Here is a 19,657-nt window from a genome sequence, read left to right as displayed (position 1 = left end):
AAGAAGGTCATGTTTACCGCGGTGAGAAATGTTTAAATAAGTTTTATCTATTTTACTTAGTAGAGTTTACAATTTATTGACTAATACATAAAGTATTCTTTTTATTAAAAAAAAATGTTTTATTTGAATTAAATTTAATTTACACTATTTATTATCTAATTTAAAAGTAAAACATATAGGTGTTACTGAACGCGGCTAAATGTCTTCCCACAGTGCATCTTTAAAAGTTGTTTCCGGTGATTTGGTGCGGAATGAGTCGGTCCGGAAAATAAACATTTCTCATTGAATTTTCAGCTTAATCCTAATACTTTGAAATCTAATTTCCCAGGATGGAATCCCAGAAAACGAACGTTGTGTATGGTGCGCCCCACGGAATGGGTCAGCATCCAAGTGGAGCTCCACCGCCCGGCGTGTTGTCATCGGTGCCAGCGACACTTTCCATACCGGCCGCTGTGTACTCTTCCCCGGCGACGTCATCAGCCGCTGGAGGGGGTTCGTCATCGGTCTCGCAGACGTGGCACAATGACTTTGAATTTATTTCGTCTGAGGATGACATTTCTGCGACATCGAAAGTGCCACAATATGGTACAAATGTTATGATTCTTTTTCTAGTATAAGTAGCGGATTCCTAAGGAGCAACTGATGTCGGACCAATTTTTTGACCTTTTTCCATAAAATTAAAACATTGATTGATTGTTTATTTGCTACTAAAAAGTAAAAAATGATTTTAATTGTAGGGAGGCAGATCATTAAAGCACTCTCTTTTATCACTTTGATAGTTACATATAATTATAATGTTTTATATTGCAGGGATTTGTTACCACTGGCTGCTGTGTCATATAAAATATGGGAGTGCTTCTGCCGTACTTCAGGCTCCCCTGGCTGCGAGTGTGAGCCTTATTAGAATATTAGGGGTCTAGTACTAGTAGTAGTATTTTGGGCCTCTTTAACGCTATACGGTTTTCAAATCGGCGTTGAGAGGTGAAAGTTTTACGACCATTAGCCAGCCATAACATAAGTTTCTTTTGTACTACACTACCAAAACTTCCCCTACATACTCAATATACATCCCTAATGCTTGTATTTCCTTTTTGTTGAGTGAAATTAAAAAACATCGTCAAAAAATACAATTTTCTGCTCGGTACTCACTGTTGTTTTTCTGCAACATCGCACGTTTTTGACTTCTCAATATGCTTAACGCTTTATCTTTTTGTCATTGACCACCGCTGTACACCAGCCTACTTGCCGAACTGCGAAGCCACGACCGAGTTGGACTAAACCATTCTGTGAAAGGGGTGTTACAAACCCGTGTGGCAGTGCGTGCGCTGTTTGTTTACAATAATACCCGCCGTTTCACGCTTAAAGTGCCCATGCACTGCCGCACGGGTTTGTAACACCCCTCTCACAGAATGGTTTAGTCCGACTCGGCCGCGGCTCGGCAGTTCGCTGATCTACATGTAGTAGGCTGCATAATGAGAAGGCAAAAGATGTGCGATGCGACAGAAAAACAACGGTGAGTACCGAGCAGTAAATTGCATTTTTTGACGATGTTTTTTAATTTCACTCCACAAAAAGGAAATACAAGCATTATGAATGTATATTGAGTATGTGTGGAAAGTTTTGGTAGTGTAGTACTAAAGAAACTTCAGTTTTTGCTGGCTAACGGTCATAAAACTTTCACCTACCAATGCTGATTTGAAAAACATATAGCGTTAAAGAGGCCCAAAATACTAGACCCCAATAAGGCTCAGAGGAGAGCCTTTTAGTTTCTAGAAGTACCTGTGCAGTGGAGAAGCACTCGCGAGTAGCGTGCATAATTATAAACCACTACACTACCCTCTACATGTACCTCTAACTAACTCCTGAGGAGGCGCTGTACTCCTTTTAAAAAAAAAATTAATGGATTTCTTTGATGAATTAAGATTATTAATGCCTCGCAACTTTGACGACCAATTGAGCTCAAATTTTCACAGGTTCGTTATTTTATGCACATGTTGAGATACACCAGGTGTGAAGACTGGTCTTTGACAATTGCCAATAGTGTCCAGTGTCTTTAGTAACAAGTTGCTGTCCATTCACCACAATATTACCTACATCTTTGTACTTTAGGAGCCCCTGTCCCTGGAGATGATGTACATGTGGACCTTGGGGAGATGCATTACACAGATGCTTCACAAGCAAGCTCCGATACCAAGTCAGGAAATTCTGCTTCTCAGTTCTTACAGAAGAAAGGCTATGGGTGGCTCCTGGAAGTTGATGATGTTGATGAAGGAGATGCACCTTTATTGTGAGTTTGTCTTCAAGACCCTTCAGTTCACAGCACTCATTTTTATTCTGCTGATAACTGGTTGACAGGCCAGGAGTTACACGAAGGCCATGGCCTTATGTCTCTTGTCTTGGCCTTGGTGCCCCTTCAAAAGTTTCCCATAGACCTCAAGGTTTTCCAATAGAAGTGCCCCTTGCAAACTGAAATGGCTTTGCCCTCTCAAAGATGAACATCCAGGCCTGGGTTGATTCTAGTACGCACCCTTCTTTGTAGAGAGGTTGGCCAAAGTCTGTCCTTGAATATCAAGTCAACCTGGGCTATTGCCTTCATTGACCTTTACTTGCCATTGGTGATCCTTTAAAAGTTGCTCGTACTTTTCTCAAACTGAAATGTCGTATTCTTTAGTCTTTATTTAGAATAATGACCTTGTGCATACACAAAGTACAATTTCAGCTTTGTACAGTAAAATACTACAATATTGAAATGAACCTATTTACACTGCTGGACCATGGAGGAAGGTTGGACAAAGATTTGGTGTGCTTTTTTATGAGGTAAATTATTTGAGTCCAAGAATAATGCTAGTGTTACTTGTATTCCTGGATTTGAAAGACAACCCCATAATCCTAAATTATCAACCATTTAGATGAACTTATTTAAGGATGCTTTAAATGATCTACTTGAAAAGTAAAAACACAGTTTTAAACATAATGGGTGTGATGGTAAACAAAACAACAACTTAATGCTCCTTTGTTATTGTTACATACATAATTCAAACCATAAACCCATTTCCATTGCTTTAATTGAAATGTGATCACGTAACTTGATTTATATTTCACAGGTTGGGTGTGGGTTTTTTGGAAAAATAATAGGTTAGAATGTGTGACAATTAATGTGAAGTTACAATTGATATTTATCACTTATTAAATGTTTCCCTTCTCTCTTCAGGGAAGAGTTAGATATTGATTTGAGAGACATCTATAATAAGATACGCTGCGTGATCTTCCCTTGCCCATTCCTCGGCTTCCAGAGGCAAATCTTGAGAGACAGTCCTGATTTCTGGGGCCCTCTATTGGTTGTTCTGCTCTTCTCAGCGGTATCCCTCTATGGACAGTTCAGGGTAAGTTTGTAGATAGCCTGAATATCTGACATCACACTTCAAGGCTCGTTAACTATGCTAGAGTTCTGCCGATGAGCCCATGTACATAATCACCTTTGACTTTGCATCATTTCACATGGCCTTCATTGGATTTGCAGTTAAATCGGACATACACATAAACTGGTACCTGTCCTTATCCTTGTAGATAGGGACAGGGGACCAGTCTAATCTAGTAAATGACGCTATCACAAGACCCTGAGATTTAACATCAGGGACCAGTTTCTTGGCTCTGCTTACTTTGGCATTCTCTGCTTGAAGAATTATTATCACTCAATCTATGCACAAGCTGTGTAAGCGCAATTTGCCCAGTTACATGAATTACCTTGCTACATGTACGCTATGAAATATTCTTTTGCTAAGCATGGATCTTTTGCACCTTTTGCACAAAAAGTATTTTCCCGCAACAGTGATCTGCTTGTCAAATGCCAGTTAAAACACCTAAGGCAAGACCAGTCAAAAGTCTCTCCAAATGGTCAGGCTGGCTAGCTCAGTGTTGAAAAGCATCAAATTTTAAACAAAGTATAGTCAAGTGAAAAAGCTAGGGGACCTGTGAGTGGGGCAACAAGCTAACTGGCCCTGCTAGATAGACACTGAAAAGGTTCTGGGCAAACCCTGCAAGAGCTATCAATTTGCCCCATGTTTGCAATGAAACTTAAAGACACTGGCCTTTTTTGGTAATTGTCAAAGACCAGCCTTCCCATTTGGTGTATCTCAACATATGCATAAAATAACAAACCTGTGAAAATTTGAGCTCAATTGGTCGTCGAAGTTGCGAGATAATAATGGTAAGAAAAAAAACCTTGTCACACAAAGTTGTGTGCTTTCAGATGCTTGATTTTGAGACCTCAAAATCTAATTCTGAGGTCTCCATTGCTCAATACCAAGTAAGGTTTTATGCTTATAATTATTTTGAGTAATTACCAATAGTGTCCACTGCCTTTTAGAGCCAGTCCTTACAACGTAAAACTCTGTAGATTTCACCTCTACATTTAAGGTTATGTAACATGCATCTTTGTATCATGATTCAAGTGTAACCACACAGCTTCTTTGCAAGCAATGCCAATAACTTTCAAGAACACAAAAATATTTGTTTTCACACCCGGAATTATTTCACAATTTAATTTTGTTTTTCTTTCCACTTTGCGATGGTTTCTTCAGGTTGTTTCATGGATCATTACTATCTGGTTATTTGGATCCCTCGTTATCTTCCTCTTGGCAAGAGTACTGGGAGGAGAGGTGAGTGTTAATCCACTGAACCACCCCCCCCCCCCCCCCCCCACCCAACCACCAACCCACAGGGACAATCAATTAGATTGGAAGCTTTGCATGGTGTAGCAAGTTCGTCGTAAATCAAACAATAGGTTTTTATGTGATGTTAATGTTTTCTGTTTGTTAAGACGAAGTGCATAATTGGTATTTATCTAAAACCTAGTCTGTTTGATTCAAACTTAAAAGGCTTATCAGTCAGGACCCAATTTCATAAAGCTGCTTAAGCACAACAAATTGTTAAACACAACAAAATTATGCTTACCAGATTATGGTTACCAGCCTAAATGCCATGCCTTATACACAATTTGTAACTGGTTCTCTGATGAGTTTTGCTTAGCATGAATTGGTTAAGCAATGTTTTGGACCTAATCTCCATTGAAGTCCAGTACACTGTAAAAGTTGATGAAATAGCATATAATGTGAAACCCACAAATCACTTGCTTATTTCAATTACCTTTTTTTCAATTTTCCATCAAAATAAGCTCAATATAAACTTTTGTTTTCATTATATGTGACCACCAAATGTAAAAAAGAGACACTTTAGCTGTCGCAAATTGCTTACCACCAAAAGGACCTATAGCTATGGTATAAATTCATGAAATAGTTTAATGTTTCGACCCTAGCAGACTATTTTTCATAACCACCAGAAGTGAATGTATTTATGAAGATTGGTTTCTTGAATACTTGATGGAAATCATTTACTCTTCCAACTGTAGTACTTTTCCTTGAAGCTGTTTGATTCCAGAAGGCATCAATTTGAACACTTCAATAAGCATGAGAGTTTATTGAAACTCAATATGTGAGCTCATTCTGTGTTTTGTTTGGGTCTGTAGGTGAGTTATTCCCAGTGCCTTGGTGTCATCGGATACTCGTTACTTCCTCTGATCATCACAGCATCAATGCTACCGCTGTTAGGAACCATTGCATATGTAGGATTCTTGGTCAAGGTAGGTGTTCAGTTTATGACCCTAAAATTGTAAGGAAGAGGGACATGGGACCCACCCCAACCCAATTTTATAAAACTGTTGAACAGGAAAGATTGGTCGACAAGGTTTGCTGAGAAAATTACTTTGTGTTTTTGGGGTTACAGCTACTGAAAAAGGAAAAAAAATTGCTCTGGTAAAGTTGTCTGCTTGGCGGTATTAAAAAAGTAGAACTCCCAATACAGTCTTGAAAATTCTTTAAATGTGTTAACCTTTCAAGAGGATCAGTTTTGTCCGAGACACTTTTTATTATAACCCATAAATAAGTAGGTACCTATAAGGGTAGAGATCCCCGATGTGAATGATTAGCAACACAGGTGCTCATAATGTATGGTGCTTTGACAGGACCAACTTGACTAGAACAAAAATCTAATAGATTCATGGAATTATCAGCTCTTTGAGAGTCTTGAGCTGGATACCATCCAATATAATACTTTTGGATATTGATTTTCACGGTTCTTAAACTGTAGAGAAATGGCCTCTTTGTATCTTTAAATTTGACCGTTGTATTTGTTGATTCTGTTACAGTTTGCTGGTGTTGCCTGGGCTGCCTTCAGTGCTGGTTCTTTACTCATACAAGACAGTTTGGCTCACAAGAAACCACTTTTAATTTATCCCGTCTTACTCTTGTACATTTACTTCTTTTCTCTATATACTGGCGTATAAATATTTAAAAAATTACATTTATATTATTAAGTTCCTTTTTTCATAGAGTTTATATATTGTTTTATTTTTCGACTTGCAGAAAAATGTATTCAGTGAACTGTTAAAAACATTTTTTACTTTTTTTTTTATATTTTATTTCGTAAAACACGTTTGTTTTTGTAAAAATGAAATATTAGAGTTTTCTAAGGTCAACTAAGACAAGTAATGGGACACTTTTGAACTTAAAGTGGCAGCAGGCTTACAAGGTTGTGGTTGATAGAAAAAAAAAATGTGACAGGATTAGAACTGCCATCAACCTATGGGCAAACTTAGTGGTACAGACACAGTTTCTGCTTTAGAAACGGTGCTGACTGTTGAGTTTCACTTCACCCAAGTAGTCTGTGTATCGGTGCAAGGGTAAAGCCAAAATAGTGTTCTTTATTCCTGATGCAATTGTTACATCAGTTTAACAAAATACTCTGCTCCTAAACTGTTGGAACATTCATACTTGGCATTATCTTACCTTTAATTCTTCTCAAAGGTGGCATTTCTTCCTAGTCGAGATAATTATCTCATGGTTTATAAACCTACAAAAACTAAAGCTGCTGAAACGCTGTTGTGTGCTATGTGGGTAAGAGTTATAGTTGCTAGACTTCAGTGAGTTCACAATAAAGAGCGCCATCTAGAGTTTGCCTTGAGAGAGGTTGACTTAATTCATGGGAAAATGTCATTATACCGATAGAGATTGTATGTAGTTCAAGTCAAAGTTTTCTTTGTGAAAAGGAAGGTCCTCTTTGCAAAGTAAAATGTTTACTTGTTTATTGGTTTATTGGTAAGGTTTAATTGGGTAGGTTTACTGGTTAAGGTTTCCTAGTTTGTTTAAACTGATCAGGTTAGAGGTAAAAAGTGGTTGTGTAAGTGAAAGACTGTGACTGTGTTCAAATGTTTCTCTCATCATGTCACTCTAATTTTACAGACTGATTACCGACTACCTTCTTGGAAGTGGCCTCTGTGTTTAAACTCTACATGGTGCTCTATGTTGTGAATGACCAGTGACTCAAATCTAAATAGTTCAGATTTGATAGGGATGGTATATGTTTGGTAATCACTCTTATTATTAATGGCAATAAACACTTAATTGGTAGAAGTACAGAAGCTTTTGATAGTATAAAGCATTTTGAGAATCATTTTACTTTGTTGATTATGGAAAAGATACCAATTTTTCCCCCCAAACTTGACTCCGTGAAGCGTTAGGCCTACTATCAGATTCTCAGATTGTGTATTACAATTACGGGTTATTCCTGTGTTGACATTATCACTCCAGATTTTCAGTGGTATTTCCAAAACATGACCTCCTTTGAAATGAAATGTTCACATGTTTGTTTTATTGTATGTTATATATCAAACGATCAATCGATTCCAAGAAACAAAGGTATGCTTTCCCTTTGAACTGATAAAGGGCTCGGACAATCATCACTTTTGTTGCAATGTTTCTAATTGACAGTAATATAGTAATATATTGTTTTGGGGGGACCTTAGTGCCCAACCCACTAGGCCTAGTACCCACACCCTACTCCCAAATAACTCATTATTATTTCCGTCAAAACAGATGGCTGCATTAATCAACGGTGCATTATGGAATAATAAATGTTGTGCTGGTTTAAAAGTCCATCAGTAAAAGATTATAAACGGCTGTCATCATTTTGCTTTTTTTTTATTTAACAAAATCAACTATTAAATTTTTTGGCAATAGAAAATAAAAACTGCACAAAATCAAATCAATAAAGATGCTAAATAAACAGAAGTGCATCTTTAAGAACCAGGCTGAAGACTGAAACATATCCCAGATGTTTGAAAAGATTACAGGAATGTGCCTTGTGGTATTCCAATGTAATGAGGATCCAAGTCAATACCAGCAAGGATCCAAGTCAAACGACCAACAGTGTAATTATATCAGTGAGGAGGCTCTATCATGGTTTAAGTAGTGTGTTTATGAGGGTATTGGAAAACTTGTCAAAGGTTGACCATGAGATGAGTTTGTATGAGCGTATCTACACATTTACACTAATGAGTTTAACAACAGGGATCAAGTAAGATTTTCTGTACAAAACAAATGGGAACAAGGCTTTAGATGTAAGAAACAAACAAAGTCAAAATTAAGGGAGTTTTTGTTTGTGAAATCAAAGGCTTCAAACAAAATGTATTTTGAAGGTTTGACAGAGGAAGGATATCCTTGCTACGCCCTTCTTGTCTGAAACCAATACGGATGTCACTTTAAAAGAAGTTTCAACCAATGGCAGAACAAAAAGGTGCCCTTTGGTTTACCGGGTCGACAAACTGGTGTGTGTGTGTGTGTGTGTGTGTGGACATGTCTGCTATTGATAACCGAGGACTTTAACAAAAGGGATCCGGGAAAAGTCACACCTGGGACAGTCCTCGGTAGATTTTGTGTACAAAACCAATGGGGACGTCTGAAAAATAAACTATGTCCAAACAATGGGAGAACAAAGAGAAGTCCTCGGTCTACACCATAAACATGCCTGTGTTTCTGCCTGTGTGTGTGTGGGGGGGGGGGGGGTTGTGTTTTATTTAAAGGTACATCAAAGACCTTGTTGAAAAAACTACTGCTACATGTATATGGTAATACTACTCGCTCTTTTTAAATAAAATATTTGAACAATAATAAACCTGTGAACTGTTTACCCTAAACTGATTTAAATAGAATTGAGTCAGTCATATCCCACACTGCCTTGATGATTTTAAAACTGGATATGGTTAATCAACGACATGATTAAATAATATGAGCGAGATAATAAATGTATTTAACAAACATGCTGAAGGCCCTGATGCGAAAGATATATGGCACAGAAATGATATTCTAAATTTATTCTAGTTTGTTTGGCTCCAGATAATCATTAAGATGATTTATAGCCACCAAAACCATCTCAATGCCAAAACATGTAGGTTGGCCCTTGAAATTGTATTTCAGATGGCAGCCTTTGTTGTGTATAGATAGGTTGCAAGATGACATAAATCTGCAATCTTTTTTGTGCAATAGACCCCTTGCATGTGAGACACACGCTCAAAAAGTGCCCTCACTGGGGTCAAAAGAGGCAAATGAATGGACGATATAGCTGTTTTTTGTGCCTAAAAATGTGCGCTTGAGCTCAGCGTCCCTTTAGCGTTTCAGGTTATGTAAGGGGTCTATATGGAACACACGGTCATGTGTTGCGCTTTACAATGGCTGCAGCATGCGCATAATTTACAAAGCCAAAATGCAATTTGCCAGTAAAAATGGCATCTATTGAACCCTAAAAACCCTAAAAACTATTGAACCCTTGAATCCCTTTAAAACTAGGATTCCATTGTGGAGTGTATTTAAATGCTGCATTAGAACGACTTATGACTCATACAATGAGGAAGCTCACAGGTTTCATTAGAAGCAGCAGTTGACAACATTATTAGATTTCCTCTGAATGTGGAAACTCCAACCATGGTCATTTCTCTATGTTCCAACTGTCTATCATTAGTTAGTTCTCAACAGATGCAGCTGTCTTCCAATTGCTTATCTGGTTGACTTTTGGAGGTAAAGTTGAGGAGTAATTGTGTCAATAGTTCACAAGCAAAACCAACATAGAGACTAGATTTGAATTAGTTCTTCGATCATCTGAAGAAAGAAAAGGCGGGTACTGGTTTCTGCTTGCGACATTTTGTTAGACTAAATTCACATCTATTATCTAGTTTTGAATATAATTTTTCCCGGTCACAAAAGTAGCCTACTTTACCTTGATGTATGTATTAAAGCAATTTTCACTCGCAATTTAATAGAAAACATTTACTTGCTTGTAGAAGACCTTAGGACGTAACTTCATTGAGCTGTTAGTTAAAAGTAGAAAATACTGCTTAGCAAATTTCTTTTCTCAGCAAAAACAGAGTTGTGCTACAGTTGCAACAATGTAAACCCTCTTCCTTTCCAGCACCAGTTGACTATTGAAATACACAAAACACTCAAGGTCACAAAGGCCATTTGTTGCAAAGCTGTCTCATTCAACCTCCATACCCAAGCTTTATACAATGGTTGGAAACTCTACCAGATTTAGACTTTCCTATGGTGGATAAAACATAAGGTTGCGATTATGCAATCCTTTCAAAATGGAGTGGATAAATCTGAATTGCCCATAATCACAGAGTGCCATAAAAATAAGTGTTATTCTGTCCTTAAGACAAATTTGTGAAGAGAGTGTTATTCGACGGAAGAAAATCAGTATGAAACAATGTATTATGTACTTCTTTCACTACAGTTTAATTACAAAATCATAGGTTTCTCAAGAAGTTAGCAATCTTCAGACCGATTTGTTATGATCTGAAAACCTGCTTTCAGCCAACCTACAATAACTTCCCTTTAAATAATTTAATTTAATAATGGAATCATAAAATGTCAAGGATGTCACCAGACAGAAAATGGTTAAAGCACATGTTCAACACAAATCTAGAATCTTCAAAGCTAAGAACACTCCAACTGACATGCTAAACATATCGTACTTTATGTGTTTGTCACCTAAAGTAAACAAAGTCCAGTTGCTCTATACAACATAAGTCAATAATAACAAACTACTATTAACAAATAATTTTACAATTTCATATTTATTTTCAGTTGTACCATTTTTTACAACATTCAGTTGAACTTAAACAATTCAAAATGTTTTCTTGTTAATCTTTTTGGTTGATTACTACAAAATTCACCTAAGAAATCTCAACAAATCTCTTGGCTAGGATACAGATTTGTTTCTGGGGGGAAAAGATTGTGTCTTCAAAATAATTGTGAGCAAAAGATTGGTAATTGACAATACAACAATGATTGCAGCCATCCAACAATTTGTTGTCAAAGATGGCTGGATATTGCCAATGGTCTTCCTTTTTTCAACGAAATACTCAAAAATGATCTGGCGAAAATTATTGTACCTATTGTTAGCAGGTACAACAATCTGAGCAAGATTAGCATGATGTTGCTTTAGATTAAATACATTGTTATATTATAAATAGTGCATGGGTTAATTCCAGGAATATGGATTTTAAACACAAAGTTCAATTTTGCAATATGTCAAACAGTTAGTTTCATTGTTTGAGGTAATTTATAATAATAAAAAAAGCTGAGGCATTTTGACTTTCTGTGCCAAAATTTGTGCAATTGGTGCACACATTTAATTTGAAAATAATAGACAGAAACACTTTTTTTTCTAAAAAGGAGGCAACCTCCGCCCTCCCTCCCAAATCACATCATAGAGTTATATATATAAACTAGAGGGCGCACTGGTGATGCTGCATGCGCAAAGGCAACGGGAAGGAGACACGTGCGCCATTTTGTAAGATGAACTTTGTACGTGCGCTGAATGTGAAATACGCATCGTGTGTTGATAAACACACGCTATGTGTTGCTGTTTTTGTGAACTTACAAAATGGCCACATGCGCCTATGCCGGGCCGCGTATTAAGGCCATGTGCGCCCTCTAGTTATGTATAACTCTATGCATTACATATACTACGAAATTAAGGCACTTGTCCAGAGGTAATCTGCTTTACTTTTACATGTTAAAACAATGGACTGCCAGGGGGAACCTTGCTCAAACTTATCACAGTTAACAAAACTAAAATAAGACCCTCTCAGGGGAGCCTTGCTCATACTAACCACGGGCAAGGAATAACAAAATGCAGCACTTCTGTTATAAAGTAGCCACTATTTATACAAAAAGGATACAAATAAATTATCCAAAGAATAAATTGTTTAACATAAAATTTATTGTCAGAAAATTAAAATCTGAACACAAAACCCCAAACTTATACATAAATTATTATAGAGTCATTACATGAAGGTGACATGTATCTATTTCAGATAGTTTGTTACTTCAAGCCCCTTTGGGATATTAGTTTTCCTATAAAGAGAGCTTTACGCTAAACCTGTACATCATTACTAGGTTTTAAACGATGGTTCAGACTTGCTTCGTATCCACCAGAAGGTTATTTTTGTTGTCAGAGATTGTTAAATCTCATTCTCTTTATTCATGGTTGATTTAAGGGCAAGGTTACAATATAAATAGCCTCCCTCTGTATCTAACAAGTTGCATGCATCAGTAACAATTACCAAAAGCCCAACAGTTAGCAATCACTTTTGCGTTTAGGCCTAACTCATGTTTAAAAGCCAACAATATATGTTTACAATCACTGCACTTCATTCAGGTGAAGTCATTTGAGTTCATGAATGGCTGTATACATGATAGATCAGACATGCATACCAAAGCATTAAAATATGTCTGCATTGGAGTCACGCTAAGGAAAGCATTTACTGACACTAACTTTGATTCCCCCTGTGAACTATGAACTGGTGTTAGGTACCATAGCAAGTTTGAACCAGCCTACTTTCCTAATTATAAACGTCCCAGACATGCATGTGCACTTGCTGTAAGTTACAACACTTTGTCATCTTCAAAACTAGTTAAAGGAACACGTTGCCTTGGATGGGTCGAGTTGGTCTTTGAAAAGCGTTTGTAACCGTTTGTTATAAAATGCATATGATTAGATATTTTAAAAGTAGGATATAATGATCCACACAAGTATCACTCGAAATTGCGTGGTTTTCCTTTTACCTCGTCGGCAAACACAAAACCCACAAGGTCAATACAAAAGCCATTATAATTCTTAATTATAAAGGTCTTGATGAAAGGCTATATCAACCCATCCCAACCAATCACACACTGAGTTACATCAAAAGAAACGCTTTTAAATTGCAAAATACTACAATTTAACAATTCACAGACGCACATTTTTTCCCTCAAAGGCACTGAACATGTTTGGTAATTGTCAAAGACCAGTATTCTCACTTGGTGTATCCAAACATAAGCATAAAACAACAAATCTGTGAAAATTTGGACTCAATCGGTCAAGAAAAAAGAACCTTGTTGCACAAAGTTGTGTACTTTTCAGATGACTAATAAAAGGCTTCGTCTTTTCTCAAAAAGCTACATTACTTCAGAGGTAGCCATTTCTCACAATGTTTTATTCTATCATTAGCTCTCCATTGCTCATTACCAAACCAAGTTATTGTGTATGCTAATAATTATTTTGATCAAGTACCAGACGCGTCCAGTGCCTTTAACATTTACGCTCTTCCCGAATCAATAAGTTGTTTTTCATTTCCAGAGGACAATATTATTAAATTCAATTAACTAACATAAACATTCCTGTGAACGTTACTTTAGAAATGATATCAATATAATGTTTTAAAATGCTCAGCCTTGAAGTGAATTACAGACATAAACATTTACCATTTTACATTCTTGATGTCAGGAAGTAATATTTCCAGGAGTTCCACTTCTCCTCCATTTCAATAATAATAAATTTATCCTTAACTTTTCCCCTTGATTTTTTTATAAACCCAATTTTTATATTGCTTTTTCTACTTTTGTGTCCGAGCTTGCTTTGTGATACTGCAATCATAGACCTATGCCAAATTATTGATAAAATTTTCTGTTTACATTTTCATGTTTCAGTTGCAATACCATTGAAATTCCGCTGAAATACAACTAGATAAAAAGGAAAATGTCTATTTCCCAAAACATTTTCCTTTCTGTGACTCCCACACAAGAAAACAACCATTTCTTATGAACATCAAACACCCCCCCCCCTACAACAAACTTAACAATATACTCCAGTGGCTTCTGCTGTGGCTGGGGGGGGGGTATGTTTTTATGTAACATTGGATTGGTGGGTTTCTTTTTTGAACACAATTCTCAGGATTATATTGGCACTTACACCACACAATTATCCAAGTTATTCACCAGGTTTCTAATTTTGAACATTTAGCTGAGCAAACAAAGAGTGTCCAAGAATCACCAATTCATCCCAGGCACCAGGCCCCAGATACTTGAAGCTGTTGGTATGTCTATTCCGAGGTCATTGAACCATTTTGGCAGACTGGCCAGGAGCATGCTGAGTTCCAGACAGACAGGCCCATCAGACATTTATAGCTTTCCTTTTATTGTGATGCTAAGATGAAACTGCATAAATATTGGTAAAGTAGTGCCTCGTCTTGAACATTATCTTTACATTCAGATGTAAAATATCAATTGATCATACAACCGCCGATAGGAAATCTTTTTCTGTTATTTCCAAAGATGAAGGGACCAGTGCGAGTTACAAAATGCTTGACTTTTTATTATTCCCAAATCAAAACAGGAACAAATTAATTGTTTTCAAAAGACAGCGAGCTAGTTTGTGGATTTAAGAGTTTTTATGGAAATGTTTGGACCCTATAAACTCAGCCTAAGCTGAGAGCCTTATAAATGCTTTAAAAAGGACTCAGTTAAATCACTGAAAACACACACACTAATTTAACATTTTAAATGCTGGGGGCATTAGTGGATTTGAGAATAGGGTCTAAAACACAAAACAACAATACCTTCAGAGAAAATAATTAAACAGTTGTGTGATGCTTTAAAAAACAAGGCCTAGTTTATTCTTCACAGACTTGTGAACTCTGGGAACTTAAAAATGAGAAGTGTACTCCTCTAAAATGTTATTGCATACAGGTGTATATAGTTTTCATGCTGAGCGTTAGAATCTGGGGTCGATACTGCTATTTGTTTTATTTGATTTTGTTTTATTTGATTTTATTTATCTATTTATTTATCTGTTGAGTACTTGGTTGAGTACTTGCTGGTTTACCTTCACCTCTACTTAATTTATTCACTTAATGAAATAAAAAAAATCTTCTATTGAGTCCAATTAAAAAAACAAAAACTCGTAATGCGGTGAGAAATCCAAGTGTAGCCCTAGATTTTAAACCGATAATTAAGTTACTATACAATCTTTTAAATGACCCCTACTTGTTCTTGCCTTGGATTGGTGCAATATTTGTATTACAATCCTTTAAATGACCCCTACTTGTTCTTGCTTTGGATTGGTGCAATATTTGTATAACATCTACATCCATGCTTACCACCATAAGTGAAAAAACAAACTGACAAAAACAGAAAAGACATTTCATATTTCTTAGATTAGCAAGGAATCTAAAGTTTAGTTACAGAGCTACTATTATTCAATAAAACATTGTCTTGTAGCAGTAGCCAAACAATAATAATATTGTTGTTTAATAAATTGCTATAATTACTTTATATACACTAATCGTACCTTGTTATTTAGAGGTACCCTTTTAATTATATTTGTGCTTTTGACTTCTGGAATATTTCTGGATACAACGGTTTGATAAGACTTAACTACGTGTGTTCCTATCTCTTTAGAGACAAATTTACGGCATTACAAGTCACATCACATCTTCAAACAAGTACAACGGTTTGAATTCATACAGAAATAAGTAGGTCATTTTGTATTGACCCAATTCTCAAGAGGTCATGACCCCAGAGAAATCTTAGGTTGCAACTATTTTTGAAATCAGATTCCAACGTGTTACTATGGAGTGAGCAATACTATCTAACCCACAGGTGCAGTCAGAAACTCACTCATAGCAATACTAGCTGACCCACAGGTGCAGTCAGAAACTCACTCATAGCAATACTAGCTGACCCACAGGTACAGTCAGAAACTCACTCATATCAATACTAGCTGACCCACAGGTGCAGTCAGAAACTCACTCATAGCAATACTAGCTGACCCACAGGTGCAGTCAGAAACTCACTCATAGCAATACTAGCTGACCCACAGGTGCAGTCAGAAACTCACTCATAGCAATACTAGCTGACCCACAGGTGCAGTCAGAAACTCACTCATAGCAATACTAGCTGACCCACAGGTACAGTCAGAAACTCACTCATATCAATACTAGCTGACCCACAGGTGCAGTCAGAAACTCACTCATAGCAATACTAGCTGACCCACAGGTGCAGTCAGAAACTCACTCATAGCAATACTAGCTGACCCACAGGTGCAGTCAGAAACTCACTCATAGCAATACTATCTAACCCACAGGTGCAGTCAGAAACTCACTCATAGCAATACTAGCTGACCCACAGGTGCAGTCAGAAACTCACTCATAGCAATACTAGCTGACCCACAGGTGCAGTCATCAGAAACTCACTCATATCAGATTATTACAAGTAAAGTGACTACCAAAACAGCAGACCATGGGCAGACAGACTAGCTATGTGTATCAATGCAATAGGTCTATCCTAATTGGTGAGTTATTGCATCACAATGTGTGTGTATCTGCCGCACGCGCCTGGCTCCAAAGCTGGTGTTTGTTTGTGTGTAATTTACCAAAAGAAATCAAGTTTTATTGTTCACAAACATTTCTTATGACAAAAAGTTTTAACTCTTAGTTTAAGAAGAACCAAACATGGGATGCGACAAATATTTTCACTTCCATGGTGATTAGACACCATACCAAATCCAATATGTGTTCTGTCAAAGTCAAGCCATGTTTTCTTGACTAAATTATCAAAGAACAAGTTTAATGCAAACCAATGCCAATGGGCTTCTGGTTGTTATTATTGGGCCAGTCTGTGTGGGCTTGGCGTACACTGGAATTACATCACATTGAACAGGATAGACGATGTCACCAGTGACATCACATGTTTACAAAAGAGCAACAAAGCCTGGATTTCCAGCAGGCACATACATAGCACAAGAGTTACAAAAAACTAATACTTAAAGTAATACATCTTAGGCAGATTGTAAGTGAATCTGATCATGTTTTATTGATACTAAGACAATGGGCACATTGCATTATGAAAACTAGTACAGTTTCGATTTTTCACAATTCTCGATTCGATGTATAGATTATGATTCCTGTCCTATCCTGATGACCGATGTAACATGAATGGACAAGACTAATCACAAATATATCATCAACAAAAATATCATTGTCAGACTGAACTTAATTTAAGTATTTAAGGCTTATTTGCATAATATCAAGTTTTAGACCCAAAATCTGTGATCCATTTTAAGTTTGCTGTTTACTATTGTGAATGAATCAGGGGGGGGGGGGTACAATAGACCTTTAATGCATGTCGTCATGCTCATCTTAAAGTGGTAAAAATGAACAGCCTAATTGGAAATACAGCCATTTGTGTGCGTTGCACAAAATTGGCCAATGAGCAGCCTTATCTAGACCTAGGGGGCGCTTGGACATATGCCTTGGGTAAAAATTTACAAATCTTGAAATAAACATGTTCTAATCTTTCAGCCATGTATGACTCCAAAGTGACAAAAAGAAACCAATCTCTGCAAGTTTCAGCGAAACTTATTGTATGTATCCCTGAAAGGAAAGAGAATAAGTAACCAGACCCTTGATAAATGTGTATAGAGATAACCAACTGGTAATGGATTTCAGTTTCAACTTACGCTTTCTGGGACAAAAAAAGAAACTGTATGGTGGGATGAATTCCTGGGTTGTTTGATTCAGGAATGCTTTGTGTTGATCAAGTCAGTTGGAGCTCAGTCAGATCAGTAAATTCTGAATGTATTGTCAAATCTCTTTACAGTTCGTTGTAAGTTTTCTTATTCATTGTCTGCTCTATAAAGATGGGATTTAACGCTGTAAGGTATACCAATGGATATATCTAGGCACTATTTCATGCAGCTGCTTAGCAGAAGACTAAATTAAGTTACCACCAGTATCAACCAAAATACAGTACATTTACCAATGTTCATGTGTCTGGTAACCTACTCATTTCTTGCTTAGCAAAGGAATTTGCAAAGCAGAATTTTATGCTTTATGAAATTGAGCCCTGATCACATGTCCTTTTTCTGTAGTAGGAGCGAGATTTTGAGCTAATTTGACTTCTATCGATCTGTAAGGGTGACTTCAGACATAAAGTAGGGCCACATCACTGCAACTGATAGCCTGGGGCTTATAATTTTAAGTTTGATGGTTTTTGTAGCCAAAAATGTTCCACAATATTTTACATGATCTAGTAGCGAAATGTGCAGCTAGTGATTATTGCGTGGCGTTATACAGTAATTTATATGTGTTTTAACTGTCCGGTACATATTGCTAAATAGTTTGGTTAGAATTTAGTAGCGGCCATTCATATCAGTGTACTCAATCATATCAACTGCTCATCACATCAGTGATATTTGGCCATGTTTGAGTATTGTATTATTATAAAATACTCTGCAATAATCTGTATCTGTTTATACAGTAGCTTCTTCCCATTAATTTACATATTTCTTAATACTTCCATATCTTTCATTCCATAGGAATAAAGCAATATACAATCTACACATTAAATAAACACTGACAATATTAATAAACCCAAATTCCCAGCATCTTCTCTTTATCCAGAGACTTTCCAAGGACTAAGGATGTCTTTTATTTCAGAGGAGTTTATTTGGTCTGACACCAACCAATGATTAGCAGGAAAGAAAACTGAAAATCATGTATTATGACCCAAACCTTCCTTACTTGTCCATTACCCTCCAGTCAGTGGGAACTCCATACTCTACTATGCATGCCTGGCTCTAGGCTACTACTAGGCTAGGATAGTGGGTGGTTTGGATGTAGAGAACCGAAACCATCAAAGTCAGCCAAAAACCACCAAAAAGAAGGATTTGAGAGAATTGGGGGTTTTGATCAATGATACTAATATAATAATAACAAATTTTTATAGAAGCGCTTTTCAACACTCGAAGGGTGTCTCCAAGCGCTTCCAACATTATTACCCCTGGTCACTGGGCCTTAATTCATTCCTTAAACCATCTCAGCTACCTTGGGAGTATACAGCCTGTGCAACATTAATATGCACCACTAATCTAAATTAATCACAAGAACCATCTCTGCCCTAACAGGTGCCCATTTACCCCTGGGTGGAGAGGAGCAATTAAAGTTAAGTGTCTTGCTCAGGGACACAAGTGTTCCGACGGGACTCGAACGCACACTCTGCTGAACAGAAGCATCAGAGCTTGAGTTCGGTGCTCTTATCCGCTCGGCCATGATACCCTACAAGCCAATAGCTGTGTCAAAGGTCATTAAATGATTCTAAACAAGCTCTTGGCTAACGAGACTTTCAGGTTGCTCAGCAACATTAATTGTGAATCAGACTTTAGCCACCAACTACCAGACACATACAAGGTGGAGAAAGATTAATTGTGAATCAGACTTTAGCCACCAACTACCAGACACATACAAGGTGGAGAAACATTCTAAGAGTGCAACATTACTGTAATAGGGACATTCAGTTGACAAAGTGCATTTTGGGGAATAACCACATTTATATATACTTGGTCACCTGACATCTCTAAGGTAAACTCAGAGATTGTTCTGAGAGAGATCAACATTGTGATTATATACAAAACAATACAGAGCTTGAGTTCGGTGCTCTTATCCGCT

General features: G+C 37.0%; 1 protein-coding gene and 1 long non-coding RNA gene across 2 annotated transcripts; both read left to right on the top strand.

Moving 5' to 3' along the window:
- Nucleotides 1–228: 228 nt before the first annotated feature.
- On the top strand, nucleotides 229–8,224 carry LOC117306743 (protein YIPF4-like). Its single transcript, XM_033791220.1, has 6 exons — nucleotides 229–585; nucleotides 2,110–2,287; nucleotides 3,212–3,383; nucleotides 4,581–4,658; nucleotides 5,525–5,638; nucleotides 6,203–8,224. The coding sequence occupies exons 1-6, from the start codon at nucleotides 330–332 to the stop codon at nucleotides 6,338–6,340; spliced, it is 936 nt and encodes a 311-aa protein (XP_033647111.1). The 5' UTR covers nucleotides 229–329; the 3' UTR covers nucleotides 6,341–8,224.
- A 5,173-nt stretch (nucleotides 8,225–13,397) lies between these two features.
- Nucleotides 13,398–17,314, top strand: LOC117306740. The gene is made up of 2 exons (XR_004520984.1): nucleotides 13,398–15,812; nucleotides 15,857–17,314. It is a non-coding gene; the product is annotated as an uncharacterized LOC117306740 (long non-coding RNA).
- The last annotated feature ends 2,343 nt before the right edge of the window (nucleotides 17,315–19,657 follow it).

Source organism: Asterias rubens, unplaced genomic scaffold (genome assembly GCF_902459465.1).
Source record: "Asterias rubens unplaced genomic scaffold, eAstRub1.3, whole genome shotgun sequence".
Taxonomy (NCBI): Eukaryota; Metazoa; Echinodermata; class Asteroidea; order Forcipulatida; family Asteriidae; genus Asterias; species Asterias rubens.
Note: the sequence above shows the minus strand (reverse complement) of the source record. Positions and strands in the feature narration are given on the sequence as shown.